This window comes from Zingiber officinale, chromosome 10B (assembly GCF_018446385.1).
Source record: "Zingiber officinale cultivar Zhangliang chromosome 10B, Zo_v1.1, whole genome shotgun sequence".
Lineage (NCBI taxonomy): Eukaryota > Viridiplantae > Streptophyta > Magnoliopsida > Zingiberales > Zingiberaceae > Zingiber > Zingiber officinale.
The window spans coordinates 90632671-90645355 of NC_056005.1; the positions used below are offsets into that span (position 1 = coordinate 90632671).

The 12685-nt window shown below is 36.3% G+C and overlaps 1 protein-coding gene across 1 annotated transcript; it reads right to left on the reverse strand.

The window, feature by feature from the left end:
- Positions 1 to 630: 630 nt before the first annotated feature.
- LOC122028712 lies at positions 631 to 4291 on the reverse strand. The gene is made up of 3 exons (XM_042587569.1): positions 3862 to 4291; positions 3345 to 3478; positions 631 to 1485 (listed from the first exon to the last, which is right to left on the reverse strand). The coding sequence occupies exons 1-3, from the start codon at positions 3994 to 3996 to the stop codon at positions 798 to 800; spliced, it is 957 nt and encodes a 318-aa protein (XP_042443503.1). The 5' UTR covers positions 3997 to 4291; the 3' UTR covers positions 631 to 797.
- Between the last annotated feature and the right edge of the window lie 8394 nt (positions 4292 to 12685).

The window sequence follows — 12685 nt, forward strand, 5'->3', positions numbered from 1 at the left end:
TTATTGATGAGAAAAGAAAAAAAAAATAACCGGGCGAAAGAATATAAATATACAAAATTAATGAGAAGAAAAGAAATAGACAACATTGGTGAAAGAATAATTAGGATTTTTTTAGAGATATTGAGAAGAAAAGAGTTTATTAGTTTTATAAGATATATAATTAAATAGAATAAAATCTTGGCTAAGTGCAATTATGAGGAAATAAGATTAAATAAAATAAAATTTTGGCTAATTGTAATTATGAGAAAATAAGGACAGTATAATGTGTAAATAGGAATAATGAATTAATTAATAAGATGTCATTAATGGATTAGCATGAAATTTATTAATGTATATGATATCATTAATTAATATTAATGACTCAGTTTATTTTTTTTAATATCTTTATTTAATTATTTAATCAATGGGCCCCAATAATATTGGAGCCTAGGCATAGGCCATTATGAGCCAGGCCTGTTAGCCTCATACTTTATTTTTTAAAAAAAATCAAATTATTCTAACAATAATGATATAGGATTCTATTTGGGTATTCCCGATTGTGAATGGCCTTTTTATGTGATTTCTGACATTTTAATGCAATATTCAATGAGAACACATAACCAGACATTTGCAATTTTCACTGGCTGTAAATTAATAAGAATTATCACTTTGATCTTTTATTAATATGGCACATGCCAAGAATAACATTTCTATAAACATTTGCTAATCGAGGATGAATTGTTCTCAAGGCCCAGTGTATTAACACAACATGCTTTGTCCCAAAATGACATGGTACAACAACTAAATAAGTTCTGTGGTTAATCTAGAGCAGCTTTGCTTCTCCAGACAGAGATTTGCTTTGGCAAAGATGATAAAATTGGTTTTGTGATTGAATCGGGCTTTGGTGTCCATCTAGAATAGGACCAAGCGGAGTCGTTTTCCTCTTGCAAACTCAAGGAGCTAAAAGACTTGATCACAGTGAGAAAACTAGCAGTTTGAGAAGTTTCTTGTGATGGACTTGTGTGATCCATCAGACTAGCTAACAATGTCCTTGGGGCTAATCCTCTTCCAATATTGTTTATGATCCCTTCAACGACAGTGCTCCAAGCATCAGTATCGGCTTTTTGACGATGCCTGACAGACTTATCTGACTTAGATTTCTCACCGTCACTAGCATCTCCACATTTGTTAAGTTGCAAGGCCTTCTGAAGAACATTATCTGAGTGGTAGCTCCTGAGAAGACCCATGGATCTTCTTGATTGTGTTTCAGATGATGGTGACATTTTTGGAAGCAAATCGTCTTGAAAGTAAGGTACACTGCCTGTTCTATAAACAGTCATTTCTGTGCTTTTATTTGTAATTCCATTTTTATGGCGTGGAAGATCATAGCATCTCTGTAAGCTACTCATGACAGGTGAGATGTCACTGTTTTGGAGGAAGTTCAATTTCATTGGCTGTAAAGAATCAAATATGTTCCCTTTCGGAGAATGGGTAGCAGAATCATCTCTGTATGGTTCCAAATTGCAAGAGCTACATTAGAACGATATATTTTGCTATAAGAGTAAACAAGAGGTTATGTGGATAGATAAAGACAATGTTGGGCTAATACATCACAAAGAAACAAGTCATGTTATAATGTAGATTAGAGACAAGAAAAAAGAAATTTTTCGAATGGTTAAAAAGAGTTTTCTTTCGAGTCTTTTGTGAATATCATGGCCCCTTAGGGTAGAAGGAATAGATTATAAAACTATAGTGCAATTTGCCATTCTTCATTGATGGTAAGTGAATGTGTGAAGTTACTCGAAGGAATAAAATATGACATACTTATATTTGAGAGCAGTTAAGTGTAGTTCAACTTTGTAAAAAGCTCTCCTCTTCTTCTTTCTTTTTCTTATGTTAGGCTTTTTTGTTTTCTCCATTATTGCTTGGTGTTGAAAAGGTCTACAAACAAGCTCTAGAGCATGTGCAGGCAGCAGTGGTGTTTCCATTTGTATCCTTAGGACCGAATTCACCTGCACCAGGGTTGGAATTTTGCTCTAGGACTCAGATTCAGTTTTGCCTCCAGTTCTAACTTCTTAAGTTCACTTTTAATTCCTATTTGCAGAATTAATATCAACATAATTTAAGAGGTACAACAAATCAATGGGTATGGGTGTATGGGTTTGGGGTGCCAACCTCTATAAAAGGAGCGAAGTAGCTCACTCAAACTCACGAGAACACTAGCAATTTGCAATTGCAAAATTCCAAGTTACTGTGTGCTCTAAACCCTGAAAGCTCTCCTTTTTATTCTTACATTTAAGCTTTTGTTTTTCATTATTGCCTAGAGTTGAAAGGGTCTACAAACAAGCCTCTAGAGCATGTCATGCAGGTAGTAGAGGTGTCTCGAATTGTATCCTTGAGGGCTAGAGGGTCATATTCACCTACATGAAAGCCAAACTTTTCCTTTTAGAACCGTGAGCCTCAGCTGACCCTCTAGGTTGGACTTCTTGCTTTCACTTTTAATACTTGTTTGCAAAATTCATATCAAATTATCAACAGAATTTGAAATAGATTCTTGCTGTGACTTTGTTCAAAAACAACAATAGAGCCTTGTATAGAACTCAAAGAATGGTCAAAATCCATGTAACCTATGCCAAATAGATGTGATTCCATTTCAACCTTTCTCAATTGAAAATGCTAATGCAAGCAAGCTAGTCAAATGATAAAATATACATGATTCTCTGCAAACTCCCCAATTTCTAAATACAGCCACCAGCACGACTCATGAATCCTCCTTGCTATATTATGACTGTTGAATTGTTAATATTTGGATAATTTCATTATGAATGACGTGTAGTGATCAAGTTACATTATGCAAGATAATTTACAAAAAAGATAAATAAAGGGTAGTCACCCCTCTAATTTCTGTATGTTTCAAGTAACTTCAGTGTCATTTATGAACTCTAGTAATGCATCCTAAAGCTTAAGAAACACAAGAAAGTTCCATCATGCATATGAATTTCTGATAGTAAAACATCATAAAGTGGAGAGTAGCATGAAAAGATAACTCGCGAACTAGCAGTAGCAGTTGCCATATCCTTCAAAGTCGCTAGATTTATAAAGAGGAAAGGAAGAATCATGAGTAAAGTGCACCTTTGTGACAGAAAAAGAAAGTATGTTACGTTGGGGTGCTACCTACCAGAAACCCATATCCAATATCAGGAATAGCAAACCAGATATTATGGTGTGGAATCATGATCCTTTTTGCTCATTGCATGATACCCTTTTATTAATCCTAGGGGAATTCATCAATTGTTCATTACTACCTAAAAACAATTAATTTGTCTTTAAACAAATCCTCATAAAAATATGATGGCAAAAAGTACCTGTCATCAAGAGAACCATTAAACTGAATTGGAGTAGATGGTGGATGCCTTCCAGGAAGAGGAATAAGTAAAATTTTGTGAGCAAACAATTGAAGATCTGTTGTTAGACAATTAGTTCTCTTGATATCTGCAATCTTTCATGAACAAAAGAGAACACTCTCAGTGCTAACCAATCTGCACTTGTCACTAGATGCTTGAAAGATCTAAAAGTGAAAACTATGGAAAATTGGCAAATATTAATCAAAGGACTACATAATGGAGAGAAAGAATAGCAACACCTATTAGTTAGGCCCTCACATGCCTTCAGGACTTCATAATACTGAATTATTTGCATTCTCATGGAATTTTAAACTCTTAATCATACTTGCCGACAGTTATCACACATTTACTGATTCAGGATTCAAGAAAAATAAGTAAAACCAAGATTTTTTTGTTAGCAATATTCATCAAAAGAAGAGTTTTTTTTTTCTCATTTCTGAAACAAGATCAACATTTCGTAAAGAAAAATCCGAATTACCTCAACACCGTACTTTATGGCGACGCCTGCAAGTGTGTCCAACTTGGATACATGATGCTCGATGTACTTCAACTCACAAGGAGACGAGAGAGGAGCAAAGGTATCATATTTTCTCTCATGGGAAAGAGATCCCATCGCTATAGGGTGAATGAGAAAAAAAATGGTGGAGAAAACCTAGAATGACATCAGTTTCTTCGATCGGCGACGCAAGGAGGTGGAAGACGGCGAACAGATCAAAATAAAAGAAGGAATTGGTAACGCAAACAAACTGAGAAACGGAAAGTAACCTAGATCAGTAGATCTGGAACTCCAGATCACGGTCCCATTGATTTCTCAAGTAGATTAATCAAATAACTCATCGATTTTGACCTTTCCGCCGGCCCCAGCCCCAACGGCGAGGAAGCGCCGAAGCGGGAAGAGGAAAATAACGCCTTTCGCCTTTTTCTATTTCTGGGTTGATTAAAAGATATTTCAAACTTTGGAGATTGAAAATTTCATTTTGCCCCCCAAACCCTCAACAAATTGCTAATATTTAAAAATATTCTGTATTCTCTTTTAAAATTAGCAATATACGAAATAAGTTCACATTAGTTTGCGGTCATTCTGTTCTACTGTAAGATTAAGTTTAAGGATAATATAATTATAATAAAAGTTATAATGTAATTAATTAATATTATATTACTTTTAAATTATTATAAAATAATAAAAATATCTTATTATTTTCATCGTCGGCTATCAACAACGATCGACGCTGACGCCCCGACCAACAATGTCGATGCCTAAAGCTGGCTAACGACAACCGATGGCAGATGGCGGTGGATGAAGACCAGCGATGGTGATGACAACAACCAACGACGATGTCACTTCTATTTGATATTTAAATTTTAGTTAATAATTGAGCTAAAATATAATTAGATTCTAACCCAAATTATAAAATTTTATTATCTTTTACCATCCACATTATACATATTATATTACAGTTTTAAACGTACCAAATAAAATAATAATATAATCTTAATTATATTAATAGACTAATTATCTCGTAGCCTAAGTTCAAATGTGCATAAGTTGATTTCAATTGTCTCCTCAAATGGATCTAATGATTAACATATGAAATGTTGTCATCATGAGATTTAGGGTTCGAATTTCAACAAAACTGAGATAAATGTCTTCCTTATGTGCTAGTCATTATTCCAAATGCTAGTAGCCATCTGTGATTTACCTCTTCCGTGTTAATCTTGGAACGGATTAGCGGGGACGCTGCGTATTGATCCTGGGACGTATTGACGGAGGCGCTGGGGTAAGCGTATTCGTCTTTTTACTACCATAAGTTAATTTCAATTAGTTTATAATGTTATAAAAATTTAAAATTATAAAACTTAAAATTTAGTTGCAAAGTGATTTACATATAGGATAAAATGACTAAATTGTTTTACAAATTAAAATAAAATTTATAAAGTGTAAGCATTTATAATCATCTTTCACTTTAGAAATAACAAAGAGATAGGGTATTTCAACAACAAATAATAAAATGATGGTTCAAACACTATGCTATCATTTTTAAAAAAATACTACAAACTACTAGTGAACAATTTTTTCTCTTTTTATAATTAATTTTTTTTGAAAAATAATGTTAATTTTATCTTAATCTTTAATTAAATATTCTCGACTTCAATTTATATCTCTGTCAACCAGCCTTTTTTTTATCAAAACAAAATTTGTTCATTAGAACTAATATTTATTTATTTTTCATTAAGAAAAGAAATTGTCTAACATATTTAAAGAAATGTTAGATATTTTTAAAGTGGCAATGAGGACACGTGGCGATATTCCAATGGAGTTGAGTGGTAGCTTTCAGCCGTTTGGTGGCGGCATTATTAATATACTCCACATTTTGTAATTTAATTCTACCTTCGTTGTTTTTTTTTTGGAAATAAAAAGTTTAGACTAATGAATGTGTACGAGCAAGAGATGCAATTTTTCTTTTGAATTAAACCCTAAAAAGGGCAGAAATAATATTGATACTTCCGAGAGTCGAGGTAATGGATATTAGGGGATGTGATATTCCTATTAACTGTGTGTGGACTTCGAGCTAGAGAGATCTGTAATTATAACAATGTCAAGGTCGAGTCAAAGAAAGGTTCCCCGACGATGACCCTCCGATGCTCAAGTCAGTCACTGACGATGTGGGAGCAAGGAAGCAAAGTAATAGAGTAACAATGTAGCTATAGTAAAAATTAGCATACCTCCGTTGAAACTTGGGATCCTTTATATAGGGCTCCGGGGGCGCGCGTGCATGCTCATCGAGATGGGTACGCTTCTCAAAGCTTCCCCTAAAAAGACATGTCAAGAAAGTATTTCTGACACTATAACTTAACGACCCAAGCATATCTCTGACGTGACGGTGGAAGCTTCCGTTGTACGATCCACTGCCTGGCCATGCCGCCAACCATGTCGTCTATCGGTGGCACAGACTCCTAGAAGGATATCACAGATCCTCCTTTTGTCCATTACTGGGCTGAGCGGGTGAGCCGTTCGGCCAACCATCAGTCGTCCGGACCTTATCATTCTCGGGTCGAGCGGGATGGCCGCTCGGCCAGTCACCCACTGCCCAAGCTCCGCTTTGAATATAAACTGCTCGGTCGTGGCTCCGCTAGGTTGGTGCCGAGGTTTGATGTAACTCCGAGCGGAGCTGGCCGCTCGGCGTGTGCTCCACCGACACACTTCTCTGAGCGTCAGAAGCTCGGTATGTGGCCAAGCTACGATGCTGTTGGGTCAGACCTTCTCTATCCTGGTCGGGTGGGTGGGTTGCCCGACCGACCGATGGTAAGGGGCGTTGACCGCCACAACTTTGACCTTTGACCTCCACCGTGGTAATGACCCTCCACTGTGTGGGCCCCTCATCAGCACATCGCATGCCTCCCCCTAAAGTCTAGTCGAAGGAAGTTGCAAGTCCGACTGACTGGACAAGAAGTCTGTGTTGGATCGAGACGCGCTAGAGGGGGGGTGAATAATGCTCGTGGCTTTCACTCGGTTCGGAATCGTAAAACTATCGGAGTTAAAACATGCAGCGGAATAAATAAAAGCAAACAGAAAGAACACAAGGATTTACTTCGTTCGGAGCCTAGATCGACTCCTACTCGAAGGCCCGCGATCCTTGATCGCTTTCCGTGGGCAACAACTATAAGCTCGATAAGATTTACAAGTATAACAATTTATAGCTTAATTTAAACCAGAAATCTTATACCGACAACAATGGATGAAAAAGCAAAGCTCTGGGTCGTCGGTGTCAAGTCGCAGCACTTCCGGGTCGTCGATTTAGCAGCACGCAGCAAGAGGATCACTTGGAATGAGTTATTCTGAGCTGCTGGTCGAAACCCTCTTATAAAGGGTGTTCAAGGCGCCTTGAAAGTCATCCAAGGCGTCTCCATGCTGGCCGAGTCATACGCTGAGATAGGGGCTGAACTGGTCGAACCTTATCAGGTTCAAGGCGCCTTCATGCTTCCTCAAGGCGCCTTCATCCTCCAGTCCAAGGCGCCTTGAGCCTCCTTCAAGGCGCCTCCAAGCCTGCTTCGCAGCCAGCTCATCTTTTGCACCCCGAGGCGCCTCCAAGCTCCATGGAGGCGCCTCAGACACTGTTCATCTGAGGTTAACTTGTGCTCCTTTGCTCCTGCAAAAGTATTAGTCCCAAACACATACCCTGCAAAACAAAGTTAGCACAAAACAACAGTAAATATGATAACATAATATAATGACAGTCTCCGGACTGTCCGGGTCTGACTTCGGATTTCCAACCAGAAACCCTAGGTTGACCCGACACCTATTGTTCCTTCTACGGGGAACGCGTTCTCACCTACTCCACTCAGGAGATTTACCTGATGCCAGTGCGATCCTCTAGATCGACTGGACTTTTGCTCGGTGCTCGATGCTTCCGGACTTTCTGCTGGACTTCCGCTTCCCAGCTGATCCAGTCTTTCACCTGGTTCGTGACACCAGGACTTTCCATCTTGGGTTACCCCCTAGGACTTTTGCCAGAAGCACTCGACCCACCAAGACTTTCCGCATAGGGTTACCACCCCCTATGACCTAGGGTTACCACCCCCTAAGGTTTTCACTTTGCCTAACCGCAGCTAGGGATTTTGCCTAAGTACACTTAGGACTTTCCTGTAATCTTATCCAGACCGTTAGATCACCACACATCTTAACTTTGAATCATTTGCCATTATCAAAACTTAGGTTCGATCATCGGATGCTTCTCGCACCAATAATCTCCCCCTTTTTGATTATGACAACCCAAATTCAAAGTTAAATAAAACAAATGCATAAGTATATTAAAAGGTTTTAAGTGAGTAAGCTTAAGTATATAAATTCAAATAAAAGTATAACTTAAGCTAACACTTAAACTTTTGTGAAGCTCCCCCTTAATGCAGGGCTTCCTTTTTGAATTTTGATTTTTTTTTTTTTTTTTTACTTTTGAATTTCCTACTCTCCCCCTTTGTCATTTATCAAAAAATAAGCAAGTTGAAAATAATTTTCAATTTTTCTTTTTGAAAAGTAAATTAGGCTATGAAAAAAAACTGGATAAGTGCTAAGTTGAAAAAATAAATTTTCACCTAAAATTTTGAAAGCACTAAGTTAAAATTTTACAAAACTATCTGAAAGGTGACTTAGGAAAATATCTTAGTAAGAATTTTTAAAGTTAGGTTTCAAGGTTGGCTAAGTTTGAAAAAGTTTGAAATTTGCTCTATGAATCACTTAGCTAAGCCTTTTGCAAGCATTGAATTTTGAAAATATAGCTTAAGTGGAAAAAGGGTCTTATCTTAATTTTGAATAAAATAATACTTATTTTTTGAACAATTAGGAGTAAGAACTTGTTAATTTTTAGGATGAAGAGAGAGTAGCTAAAAATTTAAGTTATTTATTCAGTTGGTCCTTAAGTCCAAGCATGAGTCAACTTATTTAACTTGTCTTGATCAGGTATCAGAGCCCTAAATTACAAGCATACTTAATCTTAATATTTCTATTTCCTTCACCAACTGTCTAACCTTTAGCTACTTGCTGATTGCCTAGAGGGCAGTAGCTTTCACTTGGTTAGTCAAGTTAAGTCATTTAGTACAGTTAGATTTGACTAAGGCTAGAAGACTTGACTTGATTACTGTTAATAAAGTATTTAACGCCCAGACTCATATTGATGTACAGAAATAAGCATTCTTGAGTCCAGGCTATACCCTATGCATCTCACACCATTCTATGTTTCTCAAACACAAGCAAGGTATACCTAGGTGTTTGTGAGATGCTCTGGCTTAAATCTAGGGGAACATGGTTTCTAGGGTAAAGCCTAAACTAAGTCCAATTTTTTAAAATTCTAAGAAAAGGGGATTTTGAAATCATTATTTTTCTTAGAGTTTTTTAAGAACAATATAAAAGTGGTTTTAAAATTATACTCACAATTTTGAAAAAAGGGACAAATAAGTACTGAATTAAAACATAAGTCAGCTAAACATAAGATAACTAACTCCAAGATACAACCAACAGATGAGTAAGATATCCAGGTCCAAAAAGTGAGTGACATATCCAGACAATCTAAAAAAATAGAGTCAAGCAGGCGGATCGTCAGCTGGAGGATCAGCTAGAGGCTGCCCGGGGGCCAGTTGAGGCTGTCCCTGACGCCGTATCTCGCCTCGGAGAGACTCGAACCCAACAGCTATCTCGGATCGCATAGATCGAAGGAAGCGATGGCTATCTAGCACAGCTCGTCGCGCTTGAGAGGACTCGATCTCGAGCCGAGTGAGTCTGTCCTCGACAGAAAGTGGTGCCGAAGATGAAGGCCCGCCTGATGTGGAGGGCCCGGCAGAGGAAGAAGGATTTGTGAAAAAATCCTCGGCTAAGAAGTCGTCCCACTCCTCTCCCTCGATTGGTATGTCCTCGGCCTCTGGAGTGATAGGGGCAGCGGTTGGCTGTGGTCATCATGTCCAGGCTAGAACTCCATCAGCGTTGACCTCAGCATGGGCTAGTCTACAACTGTGTGACCCTAGTTCGTCGTATATGGTTAAGGGGATAACTGTCCCTCTGGTCACATCTATACCCTCGATGTTCGAAAAGATGGAAGTCAAAATATGGCAGTAGGGCATATGCACTATACGGGATGTGACTGTACTAGATGCTGAGATAATGTTCTGGAACATGTGTAAGGCTATATCAATGTCCAAACGATGACTCAGGGCATATAGAAAGAATGAATGTAAGGATCGCATCTTCGGGACATCCCGAGATGAGATCGACAGTATGCAGGCTGTCAGGACCCTATACATAACATAGTCCTGGACTCTAAGAAAAACTGACCTGAACTCAGTCAAGCCGAGTGGTCTCTCCCCCCCAAAAAAGTACGTATAGATAGTGTCTAACGTAATATGAGAGTAGGGATCGCCAAATGATAGATCCCTACCGGGGTAGCACAAGAAGGTACACTCTGACGCTCTAAGCCCTAAGGCGGTACGTAACAAAGTGGGGGTAAGCTGGATGTCAGTGCTACCGACTCTAGAGGAGTATGTGCGATCATCAACCCTTTCAAGGTTGTGATAGAACTGTGCACATAAATCATGATTTACTACATTACTGCAGTAAACCAATTTGTCCAGCCGATAATATTCTATCATCTGGACCAATGGGTGACAGTACTGACTAAAAAAGGGCCTATTTACGTATCTAGGTTTGATAAGGTTAAATTTGAAGTTAGCAAATGTAGCCCTAAGTTGGTCGGTTGGGAATCTGAGGTCGGCTGATGGGAGTCTAGCCAGATTGGGATCGACTTGACGTCGTTTCCTATTTTCAACGTTTTTACACAAAAATTGACAAAATAAGCACAAAGATTATGTAAAAACTTACTGGGAAGTGTTTAGAATTTACCTAGGAAGGCATTGTGGGGTGTAGAAGGAGAGGAACAGGTTGAAGGCGCCTTAGATCGTGAAGAAATCGCACGAGTATCGCGTGCTCGGCGTCGGCAAAAAACGAGCAGAAACACTTCTGTTCGTTTCAATATTATCTATTGAAGGCGCCTTAAACAGGAGTTTAAGGCGCCTTATAAAGTCGTTGAAGGCGCCTCGGACATGATCCGAGGCGTCTTAGTTTCAGGCGGCAGGAGTTTTCCCGCCGCTTTCTAGGGCGCCTCCCGTGTATGGGAGGCGCCTCCGACAGGCGCCACAGTTATTTTTTGTTTGTTTGTTTGAATTGTGATATGAGTTTAATTAATTTTAAGTTAACTTTGAAAAATAATTTTTAAGTTAATTGAATTTGGAAAATAATTTGAAAAATAATTTTAAGTTTAATTAATTTTGAAAAAATAATTAATGTTTGAAAAATAATTTGAAAAAATAATTTTTATTTTTGAAAGATTTTTAAAATAATTTTGAAAATAAGTTTTAAAAGATTTTTAAAGTAATTTTGAAAATCAGTTTTTAAAAGATTTTTAAAATATTTTTCAAGTAATTTTGAAAATAAGTTTTAAAATATTTTTAAAATGATTTTTTAAAAGATTTTTCAAGTAATTTTGAAAAAATGTTTTAAAAGATTTTTTAAAATAATTTTGAAAATCAATTTTTAAAAGATTTTTTAAATGATTTTTCAAGTAATTTTGAAAATAAGTTTTAAAAGATTTTTTTTAAAATAATTTTGAAAATAAGTTTTAAAAGATTTTTAAAGTAATTTTGAAAATCAGTTTTTAAAAGAGTTTTCAAGTATTTTTCAAATAGTTTTGAAATTAAGTTTTAAAAGATTTAAAATGATTTTTAAAAGAATTTTTCAAATAATTTTGAAAATAAGTTTTAAAAGATTTTTAAAATAATTTTGAAAATAAGTTTTAAAAGATTTTAAATGATTTTTAAAAGGCTTTTTCAACTAATTTTGAATTTAAGTTTTAAAAGATTTTTAAAATAATTTTTCATATAATTTTGAAAATAAGTTTTAAAAGTTTTTTAAAGTAATTTTGAAAATCAGTTTTTAAAAGATTTTAAAATGATTTTTAAAAGATTTTTCAAGTATTTTTCAAATAGTTTTGAAATTAAGTTTTAAAAGATTTTTAAAATGATTTTTTAAAAGATTTTTGAAATTAAGTTTTTAAAGGATTTTATTTTAAAAAAATATTAATTACGAACTTAATTTTGAATTTGAATTTTAAATTCCTTAGTTATCTCACCCGATCTAAATTTTCAATCAGGGAATCCTATAATTTTTGTGAGATGAATTGAGGTTCAATTTTAGAGTTATGTTTAACTTTGTGTTAGATTCAGGTTTAGCTTTGGGTTCAATAAGTAAGCATTCTTTGGATAAACTTCTGGGCTATGGTGAGTCACAAGGAACTCATTAAAGTAACCATACCTTCGAAGTTTTCCAAATAGTCCTACCCATTGAACTTAATACTAAACCTTGGTCTAACTAGTTAGGATTCATTTAAGGGTAGCTTCGGTCAGTTCCACTTGGCCAAATGCACCAGGTCGAAGTCATATCTTCCTAGACATGCGATGCCGAAGCTTCCCTAACGTACTATCATCCAAAAACTTCACCAGTACCATGGGTCAAGTTAAACCTAGCTCCTTTTAATCTAACCTTAATTACCCTACCGGGTAGTCTACTCTTGTTTACCCATTTCGGGTAGATTAAGTTTGGTTACCCAGTCGGGTAGTTTAGTTGGGGGTGCCAGCTATTCTGGATCCTCCTTCTATTTTTTTATTTGATTTAAATTGAATTTTGAATTTTAATTTAATTTCGAGTTTTTTAATTGAATTTTGAATTTTAATTTAATTTCGAATTTCTTAATTGAATTTTGAAT

What these genes read in the sequence shown, in the direction of transcription:
- LOC122028712 (XM_042587569.1), bottom strand. Translation starts at nt 3,996, where the DNA reads ATGGGATCTCTTTCCCATGAGAGAAAATATGATACCTTTGCTCCTCTC. An exon ending in CCATAAAGTACGGTGTTGAG is followed by an intron (nt 3,479 to 3,861) that starts GTAATTCGGATT and finishes TGTTCATGAAAG; the next exon opens with ATTGCAGATATCAAGAGAAC. An exon ending in AATGGTTCTCTTGATGACAG is followed by an intron (nt 1,486 to 3,344) that starts GTACTTTTTGCC and finishes GGAACCATACAG; the next exon opens with AGATGATTCTGCTACCCATT.